Genomic DNA, 24,694 nt, shown 5'->3' with positions numbered 1-24,694 from the left:
GGGAAGGGCAGGCTGACAGCTGGTACGAAGCAACTTCTTCCGAACACTGCATTATCCGTGAGTCTCGGTAACCTGCACCCCGGCGCAGCAGGTGAATTCCGAGTGAGTCGGAACCGAGGTCTATGGTGGAAATGCGCGGATGATTGATAGTTCGATAGGATCCCACAATACCATTGTCAGCATTTCATCCTTTCGAGCGACATCATGGCATCCTCAAGCTCCAGCTCCAGCTCCAGCTCCAGGTCGGACAACACTTCTCTCACCTGGCCGAACACCGGGGGCCACCACTTGCCCAGTTCCCCAAGCCCAGACCGACCACCGAGCACGATACTTCGGGCCGCGTGCAATGACTGCCACCAGGCAAAAGTCAAGTGCATTTTCGAGGCGCAGTCGTCGGCGTGCGTCAGATGCCGGAAGCGGGGCAGAGACTGCACACGCAGCGTCTCGAAGCCGCTCGGTCGGGCAAGGAAGAAGCCGAAGCGGGCCATGTCGATGTCTTGTACGCCGCAGAACAATAACGACGACGACATCGGCGTGCTGATGAGCCCCGGCGCCGGGGAACGGGACTGCTCCTACTGCCCCTATGCGGATCCCGGCGCCGACTGCTGCCTCCACACCAACAGCAACAATCGTGGGGAGGACCTTGACCCGCTGTTTGTGCCGCCCGTCATCGACGCGAGCATGGATCTGTGGTTTGATGACTCGGCCGGCCTGGCCAGCACACCACTGTTGCCTAAAGACATCACCGACAACAAAGCCTCCTCCACCGATCCCCAGGGGGAAGGAGAAGCCCACCCACCTGTTTCGGAGATTAGTGCCTGCAGCTGCAGCGCCGCGTTGGCGGCCATGATGCACGCCTTCGTCCCGGGCAGCAGCAGAAACAACAGCATGGCTCGACCGCCCGACACACTGCTGCGGCTAAACGTGACGGCGCTAGAAGTTGCGCGCGGCCATCTGGAGTGCCCGAGACGGCACGGAGGAGTGTCCGTCCGGATGCTGGTGCTGCACCTAGTGCAAGCGGCATTGGCCAACTGTCGGGAAGTAGCATCTGCGTTTCAGGGCCACCATGTCGCCGACGAGTGCGTGCAGGTCAGGCTGGGCTCGTATGCCGTCGACAATGATGACTGTGGAGAGAGTGCGCGGCTGCTGGCTCATCGCATCATCGCGCTGCAGGTGCAGAAGAAGATCCTGCCGCTCGTTGACGCGTTACTGACGTTTCAACGGCGGCATGGCGGGAGTGACGACAGTGGCGGTTGGGGGCCTGCGGAAGAGGAAGATGATGATGAATGGGCGTGTCGGTTGATGGCGGGGCTGCTGAGGGCGGAGGCGGATGGCATGATCGCCGTGCTTTCTTCCTAGGTGGCGTTTAGCGTATCCCAACGGATAGCCCTTGCACTTCCACGCCGCTGAGGGCGATACGAAAACCGGCAATGATCTGGAGCCGAGTCTGGTGCCCTGCACGTCTTCGGGGATCCGTACCGCGGTACCGCAGAACCGACGCCCACGTGATGGCCGGCAAAACGACAGGATAGGAAAATGGGCCAGGGGCGGGTGGGTCGCAACGCGGCAGCGGCCAGCAGCGCCGCTGCCCTGTCGTCATGTGCTGCGGATCCTGAAGGAAAAAGCTTTTCTGCCAACGCTCAGCATCGTTTTCTAGTCAGTCGGTGCCACGGCCAGCGGTTGAAAACAAGAAGCTGAACGGAGCGGGCCGCAGGCAAGCTTTCAACCAAGCTTTCGGTCCCACGGAATAACGCCGCGAAGCGCCATCCGCCCGTCCGTCCGTCCCGGGCCGCAGCGGGCCCATCCCCCACCCGACCGTAAGACAGTGGCGAGAAATGCAGATCGGAGGAATCGCCGTTACCCGACCACAACACCAAGACAATTCTCACGGAGATAAGACGCCTTTCCGGAGGAGACGTATCGCATGGAGCGAAACCAGAACGGTTGACGCTAACAATGCCCGCGGAGTATTGTCCGGGGCCCTGCAAAGGATCCTTCGGCTTACAGGGTGATCAGCATCCGCACAACGCACCCGCATTGCGTCAGTGAACCATTTGGCGATTCTTGATCAGCCCATATCCAGAGCCCTCTTATCAGGTGCGTCTGGCTAATCTTTTAGTCACCTCTATTGGTTCAAATACCCTTGACTGCATTATTTATACGATTCATCTTGCTCCACCGCGCTCGTCACTTGCGGCTATCTGCGCGCCAGGCCCCGAATCCTTTGAATCCTACCGGCACAGTTCCTGAAGCATTACACAGTACATCTTGGCATCGATGATGCACACAGGTCGACGCTGTTGGGGATCAAGGAGCCATCTCGACCGGAATCCCACTGACGAGCTTATCTTACGGAAGCTGACGCCGTGCACCAGCCAAGACGGAATCATGGCCCCTCCAATGGCTGAGTACGCTACTGGGAAAAAACGCATTGTTGAAACCTGGGGCAGCTTGAAGCTCCTGCTGTAAGCTTATAGTGGGGGTCTTCTTCCTAAACGAGTTGGAGTTCTACCCAAGAATGTTTTCCATCCGCTGATCCGCGACACGGCAGCGGATGCTCTGGGGAATTCTCCCGTGCTTACCTCAACGCCACAGTCTCGCGGATAGTGGCCTGATTGTGTCACTCGAGCTGAAACAACTGGCTCGTATAGGCCATCTGATAATACTTTGTGGCTGCACTCAGTGACTGTTCAGTCCGTGTCTTCGGCCCTGCTCACCCCCCTGCCCAAGGCGCCTCAGGATTTGACCGGAATGAAACCAGGACGTTCCAAGCTCACTCGACGGAGAGGGGCTTGCGAAGGTTGCCGACAGAAAAAGGTCCGATGTAAGTATACCTGCCACGACTTTGTCGACGTCTGCTAATGTATCCCCAAAGGTGACGGAGGACGACCATGTAGCTACTGTGACGTTTGTCAATCCTACCAAAAGCATTCGTAAGGGCATCTCTGACACCAGGAACAGCGGAATGGATCCATCTGCGAATATCTTCCCGTACGAGGTGCGCCACGGCTGGATGTCTCCGGCGCCAACATGCAGCTTTTGCCCGAGTCGCATGCGGTTGGTCAAGATGTGAGCCGGAACGCTCCGTCCCAGATTCCCGTCGGTCACATCACACCGTACTCGTTCGAATCCGCGAGCACACCGGTCCTTGACAAGCTTCTCGAGCAATTATCGTCATCAGACAACACAGCCCCATTTGAGGACTTTGAATTTCCTTACGGGCCGACACCCACACCCACTCAGAACGATGTCCAAGGTAGCCATGGATCCCTTTCTACTAGATCTCTCTCTCTCTCTGACAGAAAGAGAACGCTGACAGTAGGAGCAGACAGTGCAGCCGGAACGGTTATGGGAGACGAAACGGTATTCGGCAACTACGAAAACCATTTTCCAGGCTTGGAAACCCTTATTTGGAATGCACACCAGAACAATCTGATACAAGACTGGGCGGCATGGACGCCGAGCTCGTCGGAAAGTAGGAGAGGAAGTAGTTCATCCCAGTCCATCTTCGGGCCCCTCCTCGCGCGGATTGTCGCTGAGGAGAACGAGGTACGTACGTTACTGCATACAGGTAGGGGCAGGAAAGCTCACATTACCAGGATGGCGAAGTTTACACGGGTCCGAAAAGGCCAGCTGCTACCATATCGCTTCAGCAAGCACACGTCAGAAGTCGCAGACAAAGGGTGGTCGTGGAGAGGGTCGAGAACCTACTTTCGCCTGAAAATGAGCTTTGTGTCTCTTCGCTCTTGTCGGACGACGGACCCAGTCGTGATTACCATAGCTTGGACCTGACATCACTTCCAACCGAGCGCTTGATACAAAGTAGGTCAGCCTTTTGTTTGACTAAATGTTTGACTAAAGGATATGCCTTAACTGACGCTTTGCAGCAACTTTCTGCGAGCCAGGAGGGTAAGTTGTTGGCCAGGGCAGATTCTGTGACTATAAGGACTCACTCTTGGGCAGCTTGAATACCTTCCTCAAGGGGGCTTTCGTCAGAAACATACAGGCGACCTTGAATTCATCCTCGAAACCATCCATTCGCGTCGAAGACATATCACTGTTGATCACTACGCTTGCTTGGGGTGCCTTGTTGGATCACAACATCGAAGACCGTACCAGAACAACTTTGATAGATCTCGCTTGTGACGCATCCAAAGCACTGTGTGCTCAGAAGGACACAATCCGAAAGTTTCTGGTGGGTTGATTCGACTTGCAAGACTAGGAGCGTGACTGATTCAGAGCCAGGCCCTCGTCGCTGCAGTACGTGAAGCATCTCTCGCTCCGCAAGACCAAAGTTCACTGACACATTCAGCTCTGCTTGGTCGAGAAGACGGGATCGAGGATCATGTACAATTTGCTCGTCAACAGCGCTTCAACGGCGGCGGCTCTGGGATTGCATCTGGAGCCAATCATTCTCAACCGGTGTGGCGGCGATGAGGAAGTGGTTGAAGTCCAGCGCACTATGTGGATGCTTTACTGTATCGAGAAATCCTTCGCCCTGAGAGTACAAACCTTCTCCGTAAGTAAAGCGCGCTCTGGGACCGGACATTTGCAGAGGCCATGGCTCTGATACGCAACTGGAACAGATTCTCGGCGATGATTTCCTTCCGACAGCCATCATTCCAAAATGTAGGGCGACAGAAACTACTACGCCCATACCATCAGCAGACTGGCTGGAGATCCGGTCCAAATACGCCAGGATTTGCTCAAATATCCTGCAGCTGCGCGGGAGCTTGAAGGGAAACGCAACCATGGACAGTTCTGGTGCAACGTTGGCACTGTCAGCGGCGCTGAAGGAGTGGTATGCGTCAACCGACACAGGCCCCGTTATCTCTTCCGCGCCCGATGAGGCAGGTGTGCGGATCAGGCGGCAGATGTTCAACCACTACCACGAGGCACTGCTGCATCTGGGAAGCCTAAGCCTGTCTCTGGATAGCTGCTTATCTGCAGGCTGCGAGCAGAGCAAGACTCTGCGCAGGGAATCTCTCAGGGAAGTTATCACGTCATCCAATACCATTTCCTCGGATAGCTTTTTACAAGATGTGTAAGCGCGCATCCCTACTATTTTGGGCCGATTCCTTCTGTGCTGACGGTACCTAAAACAGCAACCACACCTACGTCACGAAGCTCGCTTTGTGCTTGCTCGCAATCGACATAGTCCAGGGATCAGACAGCGGGTGCAGCAAGGAGGACCACGCTTTGCTGAGCGTCGCTTCCGGATTCTTCGCCAGAAAACAAATCCTGTTGCCAAGGTGTAGTCCTTTCGACGATATCTGTAAATTAGCTGAGATCTTAATATATGATTGTTAAACTATTCGTCAAGTGTCGCTTTACTGTTTCCATGAGTGAAAGCTACCCTCTTCATAAGCGTGGTTGGGACCCAATTCTGGAGGATCGCTTGCTATGGAATGCACCATTACTTTTCCTCCAAGGCGTCCAAAGACGCCCTTCATCATCAACGTCAGGCAATTCTCAGAAACGCGGCGAACGGAACATACTGACTCTGTATTTCTGCTCTGGCTTTATGGGCCTGGGCAAGAGATAAGACAGCTGCACGACCATATCGACGATTGCTATCTCTAATGGTGATAGCGATTTGTATCACACTAGTCTTCGCGGCCGGTAATATATTTTGTTCCAAAATTGCTGGCGCCCCCAGGAATCATGTTTTACTTTCCAGTCCTTTGTGCGGATCTCTCGACGTTCCTAATGGCGCGAATAGGAACGACCTCTATCGATATCTCTACCCTTATCAGGCCGAGGTTTTATCGTCAGATGCAAGTTATGCACAACAGTGTTATCCCGACGAGACGAGCGCGCGCTGTGAGCAGTACGTCAAGCGGCGCCTTCCCGTCACGGTGACGCGTAACGCATCATGTCCTTTTCAAAAAGACCCCAGCATTTGTAAGCTTGCAGAGGGTAACATCATACTCGACACAGGCTATCTGGACAGCCACTTCGACCTCGGAATCAATGCCCCGGAAAAAGATCGAGTGCAGTTCCGGCGAGTCACCACCTGCGCACCCTTGGTCACAGAAGGGTATAAAAATTCGGTTCAGGTTGAGGGCGCTGAAGCAAACTACACGCGATATTTCTATGGTCCGAATACTGCACAGTCATCTGAGCCAAATGCACCCACATATGTCTATCCAGAATTTTCATTTTCGGAGTGGAAAAAGTCATCATTTATATCTGGTGAGAAAAGTGATTACTCCTTAGGATAGGTGGCGCACCGCTTCCAAACGTCTGGACGATCTGACCCACGCAATCAAGTGGCAATCAATACAGGACCCAAAACGGACAGATCAACACCACATGGGGAACCTGGACACCTATTCCATCCCTCATGATGCCCGATGCCGATGTGACCCTGACCTTCCTCTCCCCGAACTGGATCTTGTTTGCCGAGGAAGTCGACGACCCGTTGTACTCCGCCCATCGACACATCGCGAAGCTTGGAGCGGACACCGGCGAAGGAAGCGGGGCCACAATCGACGCCATCATGGCCGACGAGCCCGCATCTCCCCTCGTCTGCATCGCCCAGCAACAGTACTGCAACCCCAACCTCGACGGCGGCGCCCGATGCGCGCCTATGGCCAGCAGTCTCGATTCCTTCCGGCTCGGCGAAGCGCTCTGGCCGGACGAACAGCAAAAGCGCATCTACCGCTGGATCTGGCTCCTCGTCGACAGCAGCGCCGACATCGCCGCCGTCCAAGGCACCCTGTCCGCGTCCTCGCTGTTGTCCCGCTTCTGCAAATAGTCCGGCTTCCAGGGCCCGCTCGCCGCGGACCAGTGGCAGCAGGACCTCGAGTACCAGCACAACGTCTCCCTGTCCAACCTCCAAAGCATGGCCGTGCTCTTCGCGGACGGGCCGTCCGACCCGGACGTGCTGCGGTACCGCCAGCCCCCGCGCAACGCGCAAGAGCGCAGGCTCTGTCGCAGCCAGGTACGTTGGCCCACGCGCTCCGACTCTCTGCTTCCCAAAAGCGAAGTTTCCACGGCTGACCCCTCCCCGAAGAAAGTTTTCAGCCGCGCCTACCTCCACTTTTCCATCCTCGGCCTGTCGCTGACGCTCGCCATCGGCAGCGCCATCATCGTCCTTTCCTACGTCCTCGAGCCGGTCGTCAGCTACTTCCAGCGGCGCCGCAACTTGGACCCGTACGCCCGCCTGGAGTGGGCGAGCAACGAAACGCTCCAGCTGCAGCGGCTGGCGCACGAGGAGCTGGGCGTCGGGTCGTGGAGGAGATGTCTCGAGGCTGTGCCGACGACGGGGAGGGGGGAGATGTTGGCGGTGCTGGATGTGGGGGATTTGGAACATCCCAGGTTGAGGGCGGTAGGGCCCGGGTTAGAGGTTGTCATCGCCATGGAGAGTGAGGAGGGGAGAAGCTTGGTGAACAGGGAAGATGAGAAGGAGGATGATGAAGTTGCGGTTGAGGGCATTGGAACAGAAGATGAAGACATAATTCCTTTGGAGATTGATGAGAGGCGCGTACATAAGACAAATAGCTCCTATAGGCATCATCAACTTGACGCCGTAGGGGAAAGCCGGGTGAGCCTCCTTTGACGATTGGAGGCGTCTCTGTTGCTGTGTGGAGGTCGAGAAAGAGGTATCCTCATTTTCGTCGTGGAAAAGTCTGCCCGGCCTTGGTAGTAAGGGGCCCGTCGAGAGAAGGTCCCAGCGCTCATTCAACTATTGATAAAATATAATTCTGCCTTGTGCTGAATTGAATCCAATGAAAATATTGTGCGTCTGTCGGCGAAATTGTCTACTGTCCTCTTCCCTCTAAGAACCCTTACTAATACTGAAACCTATCTATAAACTCAAGGTGCTTTCATAAGAAGATACGTGTCCCCATCGCTCTGGACAGCGGGCCGGAATTTGTTCTTCAAGCCTTCAGCAGCAGTCTTTGCCAGTTGACGGATCGAGCCCGAGTTTGAAATCTCCAGAACGCTGATTTCCAATCCCAGGCTCTGGCGCCACCAGTTTTTGATCTCTATGGCCACCAACGAATCGATTCCAAGCGCAGTCAAAGACAAGTCGACGTCCAACTCTTCTTCTGGCTTCAACATCAGACTGTAGATGCGGGTGCCGATTTCCTGAGCGAGTATGTCCACATTTGCGGGCACGTCGAGCATGGCCGGCATGGTGGCCACTTCAGCAAGAAACCTCTTCAGGTCTGCGCCACCCGCCGTGGTCGAGCCTTGAGTCGCCGTCTCCGTGTTGCGGTACTGTGCCATGCGAACATCTCGCTTCCAGATGGCTCGGTTGTTCGGCTCCGTGAGCGGGCGGGTAGAGCGAAGGCCGATAACCAGCTCTGCAGGGCTCATGAAGCCCTTGGGAGATGGGGCTGGGGACATTTGCCGCTGCATCTGGTATTCCAGCGCATCGAGCAGATCCTGTTCTTGCAAGGTGTGGTTGCACAGTGCCTTCAGCTGATCAAGGACTCCGGCGTTCTGACTGACATAGCCTACGTCCTCCATCACTCCGACGTTGAGAACGCTGGCTGGAAGTCCGAGCAAGTGGCGGTATTGCGTGAATGCGGAGAGGAAAGCGTTGGCAGCTGCATAGTTTGCCTGACCGATCTGTCCCACAATGCAGGATATGGAACTGAAGACGATGAAGAAGTCCAGTGTCGCCTCGGAAAGGGCGTGGTGCAAATTTTCTGCTCCTCGAACCTTTGGCTCAATAGCAGCATTCCACTCTTCATGGGTGAACTGTAAGAGGGCGCGGTCCTGCGTATGCCCGTCAGCTGGATGCTATCAGTTTCGCCTTGTGGACTTACCGTCAAAACCATAGACATGTGCATGACTCCTGCGATTGGCTTTCCAGCTTCCCGAACAGCACGCTCGACATCTTTCAGATGAGCTACGCTGCCTCGAATGGCCTGAATGCGGCAGCCTTGGGCGTGAAGCTCACTGAAGAAAGCCTTATCTTCAGCTGTGTCGCCTGCCGTCCGCGACAGGTAGATGATATGCCTGGCTCCATTTTCCACCATCCAGTTGGACACGGCCCGACCCAAACCGCCCAGGCCTCCGCAAAGGAGGTAACTTGCGTCTGAACGGAGTTTGAATGCGGACCGAGTAGGCACGGTTTCGACGTCTGTTTGTTGCTCAGGCATTGTTACTACAAGCTTACCAATATGCTGCCCTTTTTGCATGTAGCGGAATGTCTCGATAATCTCCGAGGCTGCAAAAGTCCTGACCGGCCTGATAGGTTGAATCGAACCGCGGCGGTAAAAGTCCATGCACTGATCGAGCAGCCTGTATTACGGTCAGCTCATTGTCACAATCGGCCATTTTCTCCGATGCCTTACCTTCTGCACACTTGTGGTCTCTCGACAGCAAGCTGAGCCAGATCGATTCCGACGAAAGTTCGATTGGCCTCGAAGAGATCCATGTTCAGCATGCCGTGGCCCACGAAGTCTCGTTTTCCAATCTCCAGCATCTTTCCGAACTCGGCAACGCATTTCCAGGAGGCATGCAGGAGCTCTCCGGAGAGAGAGTTCAACACAAGATCGACACCGCGTCCACCCGTGGCGGCGAGCACACCTCCGAGGAAGGAAGCATCTCTTGAGTTGAAGATGCGGTCTTGAGAAATGCCAAACGTCTCCCTCAGATACCTTGCCTTTTCCTCGTTGCCGACGGTCACAAAAATCTACATGTTATCAGCCTCGTGCAGGCAGCTGATCAAGGATATATCTTACCTCAGCACCGATCATCCGGCACAGCTGAATAGCGGCGAGTCCCACACCTCCGCATGCGGAGTGGATCAAGACGGTCTGTCCTTTCTCAAGGTGTCCAAGTGTCATCAACGCGTAGATGGCGGTGCTGTAGACGCAAGGCATAGTGGCACCATCCTCAAAACTCAGACTATCCGGCATCTTAGCGCACAGGTTGGCCGAGATGACCAGGCGCGTGGCGAAGCAGCCATGGTCGAACACCAGCACCCTGTCGCCGACCTTGAGGTCTTCGACACCGGAGCCCACCTTCCGGATGACTCCGGTCCCCTCGAGGCCGAGTCCGGGCTTGGTTCCTTTGACGATGCCCATGGCCACGAGCACGTCCTGTCAGAGTCAGTTCAGCTCTCCTCACGACTGTTCAGTGCTCCATACCTTGAAATTCATGCCCACCGCCCTCGGCTCAACCTCAACCTCGTCCTCCCCCAGGCTCTCCTCCCGCTTGTCCTCAACCCACTGCAGCGTCCGCAGCTGGCCCATGCGGCCGATGTCCAGCTTCTTCGGCGCATCCTGCACGGCCGCGCACAGCCGATCCGCCACGCCGACCCAGCGGAACCGCGGCACGTGGACGCGGCCGCCGAAGAAGGCGTATTCGTAGTCCGGGTCAAGCACGGCGTCGGCGGCGGCGGCGGCGGCCCTCCTGGCGGCGGCAAAGTGCTCGAAGACGCGGACGATGGCGCCATCTTCGTCGTTAACGCCGTCCGCAGCGACCTCGAGCGTGCCGAACGCCAGCGACAGCTCCGACCGCACAGTGCGCGCGACGCCGATGCTCTGGCCATAGCGTGCGTCGCGGCAGCCGGCCTGCGCGGGGCGCGTCACCCACAGGACTCCGGGGCTGCCTGCCGCGGTGCCGAGCGCGGCCAGGTAGGCCTGGAAGGCGGCGAGGGCGGGGGCGGCGATGTCGGCGAAGAAGGGCGCGGCCAGGTCGAGGATGGCGAGGACGTCCCGGCCGTCGGCATGCGGGGCGTCAGCGAGGGTCTGGGGCACGGCGGTGATGCCGGCGGCGAGGAGAGAGGCGCTGAGGCGCTCGACGGCGGCGTCTTGGCCGGGCGCGTGCAGCAGCGTCACTTGGCGGCTGCGCGAGGGAGGCGTCGGCGAGGCGGTGCTCGTGGTGACGAGCGTGAAGTTGATTTGGTAGGGCTGCTCGTCGTCGTAGACGACCGACTGAGCGCCCGCGAAGCCCGCGTTACGCAGTTCGGCGTCCCAGCGGGAGGGTGCCATGTAGGGCTCTTGCGGGCGGCCGTCGGCTTCACCGAGCCACCATCCTGGAAGGAGGCCCTGATGTTTTGTCAGTGATGAGAGGGGCTTGGACGGGGTTGTGCTGTCTTACCATGATCAAGTTGAAAACCCTCCATACTGCTCAACATCAGCACAACAGTCGTTTGGATGCATCTGTGCGTTGGACTTACCTGGCGAGAGCTCTTGGAGGAAAAGCCGGCCACCGTTCTTCAGAAGCTTCCTGACGTTGCAGAGTGTCTCGCTGATGTTTGGCGTCGCATGAAGAACCTGGGAGGAGTCAGAATGAGTACTGAGATAGTGCTGGTAAACCTACATTGGCGGCGATGACCAAATCGTACGAGGCAGCCTCGAAGCCCTGGGCCAGCGGATCCTTGGTGATGTCGAGTACTTTGTACTCGATGTTCTCGTAATCCTGGAACTTCTCGGACGCCGTCGCAAAGAAGCCCGAGGATATGTCAGTGTAGTCGTATTGGGAGTACTTCCGCTCGCCGGACTGCGTGAGGTCCCTGAGGACGGTGCTGGTGGTTCCACCCGTGCCAGCTCCAATCTCGAGCACCCGCATGGTTGGGTTCGCGTGAGACAAGAGCTCGAAGTACTCTTGGCAATCCCATATGTCCTGCATGAATCTGTAGATATCTTCGAGGCCGCCGTCCTGCATCAGCACCTCGAGCGCTTCTTTGTTGTCGCCGAAGATGGCCTCTGCATGCTCGACAATCTTTTCAACGACTCTGCCGACCAAGGACCCGGCCGAGTCTTCCACTTCTTGCTTGGCTGCCTTCAGGAGGCGCAGCCGCTCTGCGCGGTTCATAGAAGCCAGCGTCACGGCGTCTTCGACCAGCTCGTACTGTCCGCGCTCAGCCCGAAGTTTCTGGGTCGAGATCCACGACTTGTATTTCTTCAAGTGCGCACTGCTGGCATCAAGGGACGAGATCCGATCGCAAACCTCGAGAAGGCAGAGCAGCGAAAACCTCTCGAGCTTCAAAGTATCCTCTCGGAACCCGCGAAGCGGGCGAATAAGTTCCTCCGCCGCAATGAAGTCGATGCTGGGCTTCCAATGCATCTCAGCGCCGGCCACCGTGTCGCTGCTACCATCTGCTACTTCGTCTTCCAGCGGCGAGAAACGGCCACCTGTCAACCGCATGACCGGCTGCGTGCCTGCCACGATCACGCCGTTGCCGCTGATAGCCCCGTTGCCAGAGCCCGAGACGGAGACGGCAACGCGCATGTCAGGGCTGCCCCTGGACACGTAAAGCTCCTCAATGCTAGTAGGGACGCAGAGCTTGGTCAGGTGCCTCCCAATGCCATCAGTCATGGCAGCAGTGAAAAGCTGAAGACAAAAGTCGATGGTGGTGGGATGCAGCTGGTAGTTGGCCTCTCCATCGGAGCGGTCAGAAACACTTGCCGACGCCTCCTTCTTTCCCGGGTTGGCCGAGATGTTGCTGAGGCCCTGGAACTCTCGGCCGTAGTTCAGGCCAACCCGCCGCATCGCGTAGTACCAGGAGTCGGAAGAGACTGCTCGCGGGTACGTGTGGACCGCCGCATGCGACGGCGGCTGCTCCGAGCCCTTTCGGACCTGTCCTTCGCAGTGCTTGGTCCAGGACACACCATTGTACGAGACGACGGAGAACTCATACCAGACTGAGTTCAGCGAGGTTGTGAGGCGCACAGGGCTGAGACGCGTCATGACTTCAACAGGATTCGACTCCGTCAGGACTAGGGCAACCTTGATGTCCATCCTGCGAATCGAGAAGTCTGACGCATCTGCTGTCTGACGAATGGCTTCCCCGGCCATGGCTATGTAGCAGGCCGCGGGGAAGACGACATCTTCGCGGATCTTGTGGTCCCGGGCCCAGGGAATGTCGTCCAGACTAATCATGTTTCTCCAAGTGGGATCGAGCTCGTTGGACTCGAGGGTTCTAGTACCCAAGAGTTCATGCGGCGCAAAGGGGCGCAGGCGCCACTGCCTTGCCACGCGACTTTCGCACCAGTACTCCTTATCGTGACGCCAAGGGTACTTTGGTAGGTCAGTCAACACCTTGTTGCCGGCCGACATGCCTTCAAAGCGGACCGGCACGGCTTGTTGGAATAATCGACCGACTGTATCAAGCAAGGTTTGCGTGTTGTTCTCGCCTCTGGCCATGCATGCCATGTACACAGGCACAGCTTCCGGCCTGTGCGCCTTGAAGATTGACCTCAGAGGTCCGGACAATGCTGCGTGGGGCCCGACCTCGAGGAACACGGCCTCTTTGCCAGATTCTTCCAGCATCGACTGCACCGCCGTGTAGAAAAGGACCGGAGACTCAAGGTTTGCTCGCCAATAAGAAGGTCCTAGGTGTCCTGACTCAACAATCTTCTTGCCCGAGACGCTGGAGAAGAGGGGAGCTGAAGGCTGGACATCATTCACCAGGCCTTCCATGACAGACTGGTACAGGTTACCGACAGCACGCATATGGTGCGAGTGGTATGCCATGTCGACCTTCAGGCGCCGAACAAACGTATCGGGCTTGGCTGATTTGATGCCCTCAATGCAAGCCTCCAGTTGGTCTTCGTCACCCGAGATAGTGACACTGCTGGGGCTGTTTTCACAAGCAATAACAACCCCTTCACGGAGAAGGGGCGTCATCTCACTGCGGCCCAATCCAACGGCAGCCATGCCTCCTGGGGAAAGCTGCTGCTTGGTGACCTGACCTCGGTAGTAGGCTATCTGGATTGCGGCGTCCGAGGTGATGGCGTTCACCGCGTACGCTGCGGCAATCTCTCCGCTGGAGTGGCCGACGACTGCAGCAGGTGTGATACCCCAGGACCTGAGCAGATTTACCAGTCCGACTTGCACAGCTGTGCAGATGGGCTGGGAAAATTCGGCTCGGTCGACACGGGCTTGCTTGGCAGGTCTGAAAAGCTCCTCTAAGATAGAGAATCAGCTACGCAGTCGAGTTTGAGTTGGTGTACATCAGCACTTACCTTCAAGAGTCCACAGCGGAGCGTGGCGTGTTTTCTGCAAAGCATTATCCATCATTCGAATATCCTCCCGGAATTGCGGGAAGTCGTTGAAAAGTGTCTGCCCCATTCCTGCCCATTGTGCGCCTTGCCCAGTGAAGACGAAGTTGAGCTGCGGCGCGGATTTCGTCTTGACAAACTGCGAAACGTGGATTGGGCCGCCTTCTTCACTGACAGCATAGGCCCGCCACGCTAAATGATCTCTCCGCGCTCCCAACGTGTGTGCCACGTCTGCAAGTCGAGAAGGGTCTTTTTGGTAATAAGCTTCGATTTGCGTGACAGATTCACGAAGCGAGTCTGGATGATCCGCGGAGAAGGTCAGGAGGTGTGGGCGGGCACTGCTTGACTGGCTTTCTCGGCCTGCTCTCGGCTTGAAGGATTCTGCAGACTCCAGAATGACCTGCATATCAACTGTCAGCGTATTCCTTTGCTTAATATAGCCTTCTATCTCACGTGTGCGTTTGCGCCTCCGATCCCAAAGCTATTCACGGAGGCCCTGGGTAGGCGGTCGGTCGGCCATGTCGTAGGCTGAACCGGAACGGCAATTTTGCTCTTCGCCCACGGTACTGTGAATCGTTAGTAAGTATCACTATACAAAGGATATAGGCCGTACTCTTAGGGTTTGGCGTCTCAAAGTTGATATTTGGGGGGATAATGCCATGCTCGAGGGCTAGAGTTGCCTTGATCAAGCTAGTGATTCCGGATGCACCTTCGGAATGACCGACATTTGGTTTGACCTACAGAAGACTCAGCATACGTACACTAAGGAGAAGGACTGAACATACCGAACCGATCAAGACGCCTTTCCCGCCGAACACGTTGCCCACTGCGGTGACTTCAAGAGGGTCACCGATGGCCGTGCCTGTACCGTGGCACTCCACAAACCCGGTCTTCGAGATGTCCGTTATTCCAGCCACCTGGTACGCTCGCCTGATCATGGCTTCATGGCTCTCAGCACTGGGATTGGCAATTCCGGGCGTTTTGCCGTCGCAGTTGGTTGCTGTGGCGCGAATCACCGCCCGGATTGGGTCTCCGTCTCGCAGTGCGTCGTCCAGCTTCTTGATGTATATGGCGTTGATCGCTTCTCCACGGGCGTACCCGTCAGCGCGAGCGTCGAACGACTTGCAAGAGCCCGTCGGAGACAGTACTCCCTGCTCGGTCATCGAAATCGTCATCGACGGAGTGATGATCAGATTGGTACCGGCAACTACGGCAGACTCGCACTCCCCGGAGTAGATTGCTTGACAAGCCTCATGCAAGCCGATCAACGAGGATGAGCACCCTGTCCTGATTGTCATACTGATAGCGGTTAGCAAGGTTCGATTTAGAGATGTGCTCGGGTGCTCACCTTGGGCCCTTCAGGTCGTACTCATAAGACACACGGTTGGAGAGGGCAAAATCTCCAGAGCCTGTGATGCGGTACATGCCCAAGTGCTGGGGGTCTTTGGCAGATAGGTCGAGCCAGTCTTCTCCAAAGACACCCACATAACAACCGATGTTGCGGCCACGCCATTCGCGCTGGCCGCCGCTCTCCATGCACTCCCACACCACTTCCAGCAGCATTCGCTGTTGGGGGTCGAGCTTCTCGACCTCCGTCTGGTTCATGGAGAAGAATGCCGCGTCGAACCGCTCGAACTCGGAATCCTGTAAAAAGTAGCCGTACTGTGACTTTACGGTTCCCCGAGTGCCTTTCGAGCTCTGGAAAGCATCGATGTTGTACCGGTTTCCCGGCACTCTGCATCGGCCGTCTCCCTTCTCCACCAAGAGCTTCCAGAAGTCGTCACTGGAATGAATGCCGCCCGGGAGTCTCATGCCCATGCCCACAATGGCAATGGGCTGAGGGCCGTGAGGGTTGGCATACTCACTTCCACTTGACGGGGTACGGACACCGTTTGTGCCGCTCCAGGAAGCAGGTTCTTGCCCATCAGCCATGCCTCCTGATGAGAGAGCCTCCGTGACCATTTTCAAAAGAAGTAAGAAGAGGTAGCAAAGAAAAACTGAGCAGAGGCGGATTGGGGTATGGGACAGTGCTAAATCCTCAACAATCTAGCTGTGTACTTATATCACGGTCACATCCTTTAGAGACATGCACACGATTCAGATTATCTGCTCAAGACGGACGAAGATCAGACCGAGATATCACAGCTCGTCCCTTTTGGGAAACCTGGCCGCCAATATTCCGCCACTTTGGACAATTCAACCCACTCGAAACACAGATTGCGTGACCACCAACACGTAGAGAGTTGAATTGTAAGCACTAGGCAACGACGCGGCAAAGAGATTTCCTCCGCTCTGGACCTCAGACAAATGCATACGTCTGTCGATTCCTGGACCTGAGCCCGCCATTTCAGGCGATGGAGATCCTCACAGGCAGTCAGCTACGTGGGGGCTTATCAGGATCAAGTCCCCGGCTAAGTGTGGCGACTTGGCCACGGGCATGAGGGCTGAATGAGGTAGTAACGCGTTGGCGGAGTTGCGCCTCCTCGTTGCCCCACAAGTATTTCACATCGTGCCAATGCGGCACGGGTTGTATTTTTGGTTCCTGCAGAGGAGCCACGAGTCGTTGCCGAAGCACTCCGGACACGAGCGGCTTTCCGCGAAGTCACCCTCCAGGGAACACATCATCTCGACATTCCTCCATCTTTGTTCTGCCTTCTTCCTCAAGTATTCTCTCATCAAGCAATCTCAACAAGCGAAAATGCTCTTTACCAACTTCTCAATGGATGGCTTTATCCGCAAACTTGACTATCGAACGCTCACCTACGGCGTGACGATTGTCCTGTTTGTTCTTTTCCGGCTCCTGAAGTCGGTAAGAACCAAACGAAAAGTTCGTGCGCTGGGCGTTGCTGCCCCTTCGCCTCCCCATAGCCTTCCCTTTGGTAACAAATGCCGCCCGCATGTAGAATTAACCTAGTTCAGAGCTGACGCTGCACAGGTGTTGATCTTCTAATCACGGCACTTCGCAAAATCACGCGCCATGAGTTTTCCGAGTGGACGCGAGAGCTGCTCGACATTCCTGGACGCACCATATCCATGGATCTGCTCAGTGCGCAGATCATCCTGACAGCCGATACTGAAAATACCAAAGCCGTCCTCTCGACCAAGGTTGCTCCCATACATGGATTTAGGATGATCACGACTGACTCTGTCCACAGTTCTCTCAATTCGGAAAAGGTGAAGATTTCCACCACATTTGGCATGACCTCATGAAAGACTCGGTGTTTGCAAGTATGAGTTCCCCAAGAATCAGTACTCACTATACTAACGGAGAAGCAGCTGATGGAGCTCTCTGGCATTCGAACAAAGATTACTTGCGAAACTATGTGAGTGGAAGCGGCTGCACTCCAGAAAGGATTCTGACTGCAGCAACAGACGGCCAAGTCCAGGCCGTCGGATCTTGACGTGACCGAGACGCACGTCAAAATCCTTCTGGACAAACTCTCCGATGACTGCGTGCACGACTGCCTCGAGGACATGGACAGGTTCGTCCTGGACCTGGTCTCGGATGTGTTCTTCGGGGAATCAGCTGGCACGCAGTTGACAGCCGAGCAGCCCCTGAGGGACGCGGTTGAGGAGATGTACGAGTGGAATACCCGAAAGAGTCTGCTTGGGTAAGCTGCATTCTCCAAAGCGGAAACGATAGGAAAAACGTTGACAAGCCTTTCGAAGGCGACTGGGCGCGCTGCTGCCCGGAAATGCCGCAGCCTCCAAGGTTCTAGATGACTATCTCGATGTGGTCATTAACAGGGCTGTCGGTCGAGAGGACTTCCAAAGTGAGGAGGGCATGCGGGCCCGTTCGACCATGCTGGTATCTCTTCTGGCTCAAGGGACGGACAAAAGCGTAAGTGGCCGTCGAGAAGGTCAAGAAAGTGGAGACAGTTGCTTACTGTGTCGCTGCAGCGCGTGAAAGACCAAATGCTCGCCATTCTTATCGGAGGAAAGGTAAGTGTGGCAGCCTGGCTGTCGAACGATTAGCGTTGCAAGGATTTGCTGACCATACGTACCGTTACCAGGACCCCGGCGCCATAGTTCTCGTCTGGATCATGTACGACCTGGCCCGACATCCCGAGATAATGCAACGCCTGCGTCAAGAGATCCACCAGACGTCAGTTATCCCTGTTTCGGTTCTGGTCGAAGTGGCGCTGAGTGATGCTGATTCGGCGCAGTATTGGTTTCGATAGCCTTCCAACGCCAAAGCAGTTGAAGTCGGTAACTCTGCTGCAAAACGTTATCAAGGAGGCGCTTAGACTGCATACGCCGCGTAAGCCGCATCATCTAATATCGAAAGGATTCCGCTAATCGACGTCATGACATCTTGCAGTCGGATTTAATATCCGCACCGCTAAAGCGGACACTTCTCTCCCACGTGGCGGAGGAAAGGATGGGCAAGAGCCTGTCGCGGTCCTTCAAGGGACCCACGTCAGTAAGTAGCCCCTGGATACTATGTCTGAATTAATTCCGACAAGTCCTCAGTCATGTCATATTCGGGGATCCAGTGCCGCCCCGACATTGTCGGGCCAACGGCTGACGAATTTGATCCGGACCGCTGGAACAGCTGGACGCCGGCACTGTGGGAGTTCCTGCCGTTCAACCACGGGCCGCGCATATGCCTGGGGCGCAACTTCGCGTGGACGATGATGGAGTATACAGTGTGCCGGCTCTGTCAGACATTCGAGCAGTTCGAGCTGGTGGGGAGGAAGGCGGAGGACCGGATGAAGGTCAAAATCGCGCTCAACACCAAGCCCGCCGAAGCGGTAATGCTGCGGTTCCGAAAGAGCCTGTAGATACTGAAAGGCAGCTAGGGCTGGAAGACCAATTGCTGTTTGCAGGAAAGGTGGGTACGTACCGTACAGGTGGTATCGCAGCCGGCAAATAAATTAAACTGATGGGGAGTGGAAGCGTTCATCCGGGTGGCTTTGTTGGTGGAAATGCAATGCACCTGCGTCTGTATGAATGCATGGCAGTCGTGATAAGATGTTTTTCTGGCGTGTTGGTGGACGTTCGCTAAGCGTCGGTGACCGAACGTCCAGTAAGCACTTAATTCTGCTGCTTCGTGTAGCGGATTCCTGGTTGAACTTTATCGTATTCAGCTGCCTAATCGCGTCACTTCCTCTTTTCGGACCTTTCTCCGCGCACCCCATGTTCGCGAATTGTCGGCAGCCTCCCGCAGTCCCTCCCGCCCGCTCTCCCGGCGCCGTCATCTCTCATCAGCCGCACCATCGTGTTGTCAATCTCAACTGACCTGCATGCGAGCCAAGCCGCCCGTCTCGCCCGCCCACGTCTCCTGCACGACATGCCAGTAGCGGGCGGCGCCCTCGCCCTTGGCATGGGCGCAGTGGCCCGTCCCGGCAAACTTCTCCCTGCGCGTGCTGAATCCTGCAGCCTCGGCGTCGCGGGCATGGGCCTCGACATCCTGCCAGGCAACCATGGGGTCAGCGTCGCTATAGACGTAGCAACGATGCGTCTCGCGCACCAGCTCGGGCGAGTTGAGGGCGACGCGCAGCCGCTCGATGGGATCCGCGACGCCCCACGGGCGGAAACACAGCCAGTAGAGGCCCAGCACCACCACGATGGCCGGCGACAGCAGCCAGCGCAAGTGGGCGGGCAGCGACGAGGCCAGCGCCGCGTACGAGCGCCGGACGGAGCCTCGTCCGGGGCAGGAGTCTAGAACAGTGGCGTGCAGCGGGAGTGCCTTGGCCGTCAGGTCCAGGTGGGCGCGCAGCAGCACCCGCGTCTGCGAGGCTCCGCCGTTGGAAAAGACGTGCAGGAGGATCCGTGGGGGTTCCGTCGAAGTCGAGGACTCGGCCGGGGTGGCCATGGCCTCGATGGCCGACTGCAGCCGGCTGCGCCGCTTGGGGTACGTGCGGAACAACATGTCCTTGATGGTGCTGCGGACGACCAGGATCCGAGCAGTTGGGTAGATTGCCTGGTATCCGGAGACGTACTTGGCAGTGTGCTCGGGCTTTGCAGCCATCCATGTGGCCAGGATGATGAGTTGGGGTTGCGCCTGGGATCCATCAGGATTTTCCTGGGGGTTGACGGTTGTGACAATGGGCTGATAGAGCTCAATTCCAGGGCAAAGACGCTCCATGGCTGACAATTTTGGATGTGTGGGTGTTGTGGGAGCGGCGGTCGGCAATCCCGTCTTTTATACTGCAGCCTGGCGATGATCCGACCGTGCCGCAATGCCCTCCCTCTAATTTCGCCCCAAACTTCGACTCCTCTGCCACCTCAGTCACTCCCGCATTTTCGCACATTTCGCCATGTCGTCTGAGCCGAAGGCTGATCCGGATCCCTCTACTGCCACCACTCCCACACACGAGAGCAATGTCGCACCTTCAGGCGATGACTGGAAAGCTGGCAGAGCAGAGTGGATGATAATAATAGTCCTGGCCTTTGTATCATTAATGGTGTCTATTGATGCTACTATCCTTGTAACAGCGCTTCCCGTGAGTATGCCTCCCATTCCACTTGATCCAAATTACTGAAACCCTTTTTGTAGTCTCTTGCTCGCGCACTGAATGGAACTGCCGTCGATACATTCTGGACGGGAACATCATATCTCTTGACCGAAGCCGTCTTCCAACCATTCGTCGTTGCCCTATCCGATGTGTTCGGTCGCCGCAACATATACCTCCTGTCCCTGGCTTTCTTCACCGTGGGCACGCTCATCTGCTGCCTTGCAAACAACTTCAGGGAGATGCTCGCCGGCCGCTCGATCCAGGGCATTGGCGGCAGCGGCTTGCTCTCTCTCGGCCTCGTCATCGTCACCGACATCGTCCCCTTGCGTCAACGCCCAACATACGTCGGCATCAATCAGCTCTCATGGGCACTGGGCACCATTCTCGGTCCACTTCTCGGCGGTGTCTTCGTCGACCGTTCGACGTGGCGCTGGATCTTCTACATCAACTTCCCTTTCTGCGCCATCGGTTTCTTAACCGTTCCCCTCGTAATGCGCCTACGCGCCGAGCGTCTATCTCTAAAGCATCGATTGCTAAACATGGACTGGCTTGGAGGCGTTCTGTTCATAGGATCCTCTTGTAGCTTTTTGATCGGCGTGTCCTGGGGCGGCACGCAGTATGCATGGTCGAGCTGGCGCACGCTTCTACCCATCATCGTCGGCGTCGTTGGAGCTGGGTGCACCATCGTTTGGGAAGCCTACGGAACATCCGCTCCGTTTCTGAGGTTGGAGCTATTGAAGGGCCGCTCTGCTGCCATGGCCTATACTGGAGCAGTTCTCCAGGGCCTTCTGGTGAGTCACCTTTCCAGGCTATCAAACACGCTGGCCAATAATATTCCCAGATGTTCTGCGAGCTCTACTACATCCCCCTGTATCTCGAATCAGTCAAGGGCTTTGGTGCGATCCTGACTGGAGTGGCGCTCATGCCGCTGATAGGTGCTCTGCTCCCCGTCAGTGTCATCGTCGGCCGTCTGATGACACGATGGGGGCGGTACCGCTGGGCCGTGTGGTCAGGCTGGGCGGTAACGTGCGCCGGCACGGGCACGCTGATCTTGCTGGACCCCGACATCCCGACCTATGGCTGGGTGCTGATCTTCATCCTCGTCGGCATCGGCCACGGCCTGATCCTCATGTCGCTGAACTTTGCCATCCAGGCCATGGCCGAGACGCGCAACGTGGCCTACGCCGCCGCCATGTACACCTTCTTCCGCACCTTTGGCATGAGCATCGGCGTCGCCATCGGCGGTGCCGTCTTCCAGAACATGCTGCAGGTCCATCTCGCCGACCGCGGCCTGCCTGAAGCCGTTGCTCATGACGCTGAGGGCTTTGTGACGGTGCTTAACACGATGCCCGAGTCGTCGAGTGAGTATCAGCGATATGTTGAATCTTACTCAGAAGGCTTTAAGAATGTATTTGAACTGCTCACTGCCGTTGCTGGCGTGGCCGGGCTTATGAGTCTACTTATCAAAGGGTTTACCATGGACAAGGCTTTAGATACGGATCATCAATTGGTAGTTACCCGGGATGAAAGTGGCCGTTCTCTCGCACAAGATTAGATATTTAATAAGACTAAGCACGCTGTATACCGAAAAGCATCCCTTCTCTCACGCGCATTGCTACATGTTATAGATAAAATGAAAGTATCATTCGAGGAGACTAGACTAATTGCAAGAAAAGAAAAGGAAAGAAGGTAAAAGACGAGCCATCTCCTTTCAGACCACTTCTCGAGTATTGACACTCCGTGTAGCGGCGCGACGGCTGATTGGAGAAGGGACTGATTTACTTTGAGAATTACTGAACTATCAGTCTCTAGTTGCCAGCAGTCTTCCAGTAGGCAGAGCAAATGCCCCTCCTGGATCTATTTGATCTATTGTTCTTTGGCGAGAGCAACGAGATAAATTATTTTCCACTTATTTCCGCAAGATTATTATCTCCATGACCTCCGCTCTCGCGCCATTTCCGAGGGATTTCTTTTGGCCCCCATGTCGCACAAAGTGCGGGGTACAACTTGAATCCTCTTTTTAAGGTCACGCCACGAATCTCATTACTTCCTCATCCTTCTGACAATGGAAAGCTTGCTCCCAGCGCAGGTTTTGGCAGAAGATGCCATGGCGACCTCAAAGACATCTTTCCACTCTCTTTGCAAACAGTGCCAGTGGGCCTTCAATCACATCCAAGCACTACCACTGGAAACCTTGGGTGCTTGTGGGCTACACGCCGAATATTGCTTGCAAGATTCCTCGAGGCCAAGTGTCGAGATAAATGGCGATAGCCTTCGTATCCCGCTTCACTCGACGATATCTCAATTCAAGGAATCCATCTCTCTGCGGTGTCATTTTTGCATCATCTTGAAAGAGTATCTTTCGTCGGAGGTACCGCCAGAGGGTGACTGCAAAGTTGAAATCCGGTTCCGTCGATTGACCCCGGCGTGCAATTTCATATGGCCACGGGTTTACAACTCCAGCGAGTTCAACAACCTCGTTCACAAGAAAGAACCAATATTCAATGGCCAAGGTATCCAAAATACCGAGATGCTATCCAGCATTCAACGCGCGGAGCATACATCCTCTCATGCACATGGGGTCCTTGCTAGCCAATGGATCAGCGAATGTCGGGCGAAGCACTCCATATGCAGACCTGCTACAGCTCGGAACGGATTCAATCCCACCCGCCTCATGAGGTTGGACTACAGCAACGTAGACACAATTTATCTACACGACACAAGTGCTCAAGAAGCCGAGCTCGAATATATTACTCTCAGTCACTGCTGGGGAGGCGCCACAAGCATCCCGCAGCTGACGTCGAGTAGTGAGAGCTCCCTCAAAACAGGCATTACTACAGCAAGCCTTCCAAGTAACTTCCGAGATGCAGTCACCATCACGAGGTCACTTGGTCTGGAGTACCTCTGGATCGACTCTTTGTGTATCATGCAAGACTCTGCAGAAGATTGGCGAAAGGAGGCATCAAGGATGGCTACTGTCTACGAGAATTCGTACGTGACAATTGCCGCGGCAGCCGCATCAGATCCCTTTTTTGGATGCTTTAACGTTCGAGATCCACTTGTCCAGACAGCTCTCCATGTCCGATCTGATGATCCCACCAAGGACATTTATGTGGTGCCACCTTGGAATGCCGCTAGACAAATGCCCGCTCTGGTCGAAAGTTCCGTCCTTCTTACCCGGGGCTGGGTATTTCAGGAAACAATGCTATCGCCGCGGGTTCTTCTCTTCTGCAAAAATGGTATTGCTTGGAGCTGTCGGGCTGGAGATGCATCAGAGGTAGTGCCAGGCGGAGTCACGCCGTCATTTGCACTTACTGGGCGACCCATGAACATCGGCACCCCCTCCAGCTTGAATTACTATGGCAACAAGCCGCAACATAGGCACGACGCGGAGGTCTTCATCCCCGGTCGCCGGCTTCTCAACGCTGTGCTCCGGGCTGCTGACAACATGGTCGCACCGCAGAAGAATGAGAGGCCAAAAATAGAGTTCAGCGAGTTTTGGCTCTCGGTGGTACGACAGTATACAGAGCTCAACTTGACGTTTAGCAAAGACAGGCTCATTGCCATCTCTGCCATCGCACAGCGAGTCAAAGACCACTCGCGCTTCACCTACCTTGCCGGCCTCTGGGAGGAGACTATCGCGCTGGATCTTCTTTGGAGTACGAAGCACCCGGAGAGCGCGTTGCGTCAAGAAACTTACCAGGCGCCATCATGGTCTTGGGGCTGTTTGAATGCCGTCATCAGCAATGATAGATGGGGTAATGGGGATTACAAAGGCTCAAGCCCAAAGACCTGGATTTCCAACGTGCAAGCTCACGTGAATAGCCACGTGGAAGATATCTCAGCGACGGGACAGGTCTTTGAGGGCAGTAGGTTGTGCCTGGACGGCTACCTGTACCCGTGCTCGCATATGGACAACCGCCAGCGTACCCTTTTTGGAGGGATAGGCTGGGTGCTACATGCAACCAACGGCGCTGACGATGACGGCTTCTCAGCATTGTTCCTGCCAGATGTTGAATCTGAAGTTCGCGCGCTGGACTGCGGACTGGTCAGACTTCTACCGGTTTTGTCATCTGATATGATGGCCTTCCAGGGCGGAATCAACTTTTGGGGTCTTGTTCTATCACTTTCTGGTGCATCTTTTACACGTATTGGTGTGTGGAGCACTAGAACGCGACCTGATAGATTTCCTCCCTTGAAGTCAAGTATCATGCTCATATAGATTCATTTCGATTTTTGCTGTTTAGTTAAATCACAACA

At 55.8% G+C, this 24,694-nt stretch overlaps 7 protein-coding genes across 7 annotated transcripts; 5 read left to right on the top strand and 2 right to left on the bottom strand.

Annotated features, from left to right (window-relative positions):
* Nucleotides 1-204: 204 nt before the first annotated feature.
* LTHEOB_5343 (C6 transcription factor 2) lies at nucleotides 205-1,359 on the top strand (the record flags this gene model as incomplete). The annotated part of the gene is made up of 1 exon (XM_035514478.1): nucleotides 205-1,359. One exon carries the CDS (start codon nucleotides 205-207, stop codon nucleotides 1,357-1,359), a length of 1,155 nt encoding a protein of 384 aa, XP_035374211.1.
* A 1,029-nt stretch (nucleotides 1,360-2,388) lies between these two features.
* Nucleotides 2,389-7,564, top strand: LTHEOB_5342 (Fumonisin biosynthetic transcription factor; the record flags this gene model as incomplete). The annotated part of the gene is made up of 16 exons (XM_035514477.1): nucleotides 2,389-2,465; nucleotides 2,773-2,824; nucleotides 2,876-2,998; nucleotides 3,094-3,256; nucleotides 3,329-3,549; nucleotides 3,600-3,822; nucleotides 3,888-3,909; nucleotides 3,964-4,195; nucleotides 4,246-4,260; nucleotides 4,313-4,519; nucleotides 4,587-5,044; nucleotides 5,106-5,252; nucleotides 5,723-5,830; nucleotides 6,274-6,709; nucleotides 6,761-6,946; nucleotides 7,019-7,564. The coding sequence occupies 16 exons, from the start codon at nucleotides 2,389-2,391 to the stop codon at nucleotides 7,562-7,564; spliced, it is 3,216 nt and encodes a 1,071-aa protein (XP_035374210.1).
* A 257-nt stretch (nucleotides 7,565-7,821) lies between these two features.
* LTHEOB_5341 (Lovastatin diketide synthase LovF) lies at nucleotides 7,822-15,935 on the bottom strand (the record flags this gene model as incomplete). The annotated part of the gene is made up of 13 exons (XM_035514476.1): nucleotides 7,822-8,733; nucleotides 8,784-9,261; nucleotides 9,315-9,655; nucleotides 9,705-10,064; nucleotides 10,113-11,015; nucleotides 11,068-11,093; nucleotides 11,147-11,243; nucleotides 11,290-13,880; nucleotides 13,938-14,373; nucleotides 14,427-14,539; nucleotides 14,587-14,710; nucleotides 14,759-15,272; nucleotides 15,322-15,935. The coding sequence occupies 13 exons, from the start codon at nucleotides 15,933-15,935 to the stop codon at nucleotides 7,822-7,824; spliced, it is 7,509 nt and encodes a 2,502-aa protein (XP_035374209.1).
* A 736-nt stretch (nucleotides 15,936-16,671) lies between these two features.
* Nucleotides 16,672-18,757, top strand: LTHEOB_5340 (Cytochrome p450 alkane hydroxylase; the record flags this gene model as incomplete). The annotated part of the gene is made up of 11 exons (XM_035514475.1): nucleotides 16,672-16,804; nucleotides 16,909-17,078; nucleotides 17,129-17,201; nucleotides 17,250-17,296; nucleotides 17,346-17,584; nucleotides 17,643-17,814; nucleotides 17,874-17,915; nucleotides 17,987-18,078; nucleotides 18,140-18,234; nucleotides 18,295-18,396; nucleotides 18,447-18,757. 11 exons carry the CDS (start codon nucleotides 16,672-16,674, stop codon nucleotides 18,755-18,757), a joined length of 1,476 nt encoding a protein of 491 aa, XP_035374208.1.
* Nucleotides 18,758-19,206: 449 nt separating this feature from the next.
* Nucleotides 19,207-20,064, bottom strand: LTHEOB_5339 (Indole-diterpene biosynthesis protein PaxU; the record flags this gene model as incomplete). The annotated part of the gene is made up of 1 exon (XM_035514473.1): nucleotides 19,207-20,064. One exon carries the CDS (start codon nucleotides 20,062-20,064, stop codon nucleotides 19,207-19,209), a length of 858 nt encoding a protein of 285 aa, XP_035374207.1.
* Nucleotides 20,065-20,236: 172 nt separating this feature from the next.
* Nucleotides 20,237-21,989, top strand: LTHEOB_5338 (uncharacterized protein; the record flags this gene model as incomplete). Its single annotated transcript, XM_035514472.1, has 3 exons — nucleotides 20,237-20,422; nucleotides 20,476-21,225; nucleotides 21,276-21,989. 3 exons carry the CDS (start codon nucleotides 20,237-20,239, stop codon nucleotides 21,987-21,989), a joined length of 1,650 nt encoding a protein of 549 aa, XP_035374206.1.
* Nucleotides 21,990-23,759: 1,770 nt separating this feature from the next.
* Nucleotides 23,760-24,656, top strand: LTHEOB_5337 (uncharacterized protein; the record flags this gene model as incomplete). Its single annotated transcript, XM_035514471.1, has 1 exon — nucleotides 23,760-24,656. The coding sequence occupies one exon, from the start codon at nucleotides 23,760-23,762 to the stop codon at nucleotides 24,654-24,656; it is 897 nt and encodes a 298-aa protein (XP_035374205.1).
* Between the last annotated feature and the right edge of the window lie 38 nt (nucleotides 24,657-24,694).

Source organism: Lasiodiplodia theobromae (genome assembly GCF_012971845.1).
Source record: "Lasiodiplodia theobromae strain AM2As chromosome Unknown scaffold_14, whole genome shotgun sequence".
NCBI lineage: Eukaryota > Fungi > Ascomycota > Dothideomycetes > Botryosphaeriales > Botryosphaeriaceae > Lasiodiplodia > Lasiodiplodia theobromae.
The sequence above is the reverse complement of the archived record's forward strand: the minus strand, read 5'-3'. Positions and strand labels throughout refer to the sequence as shown.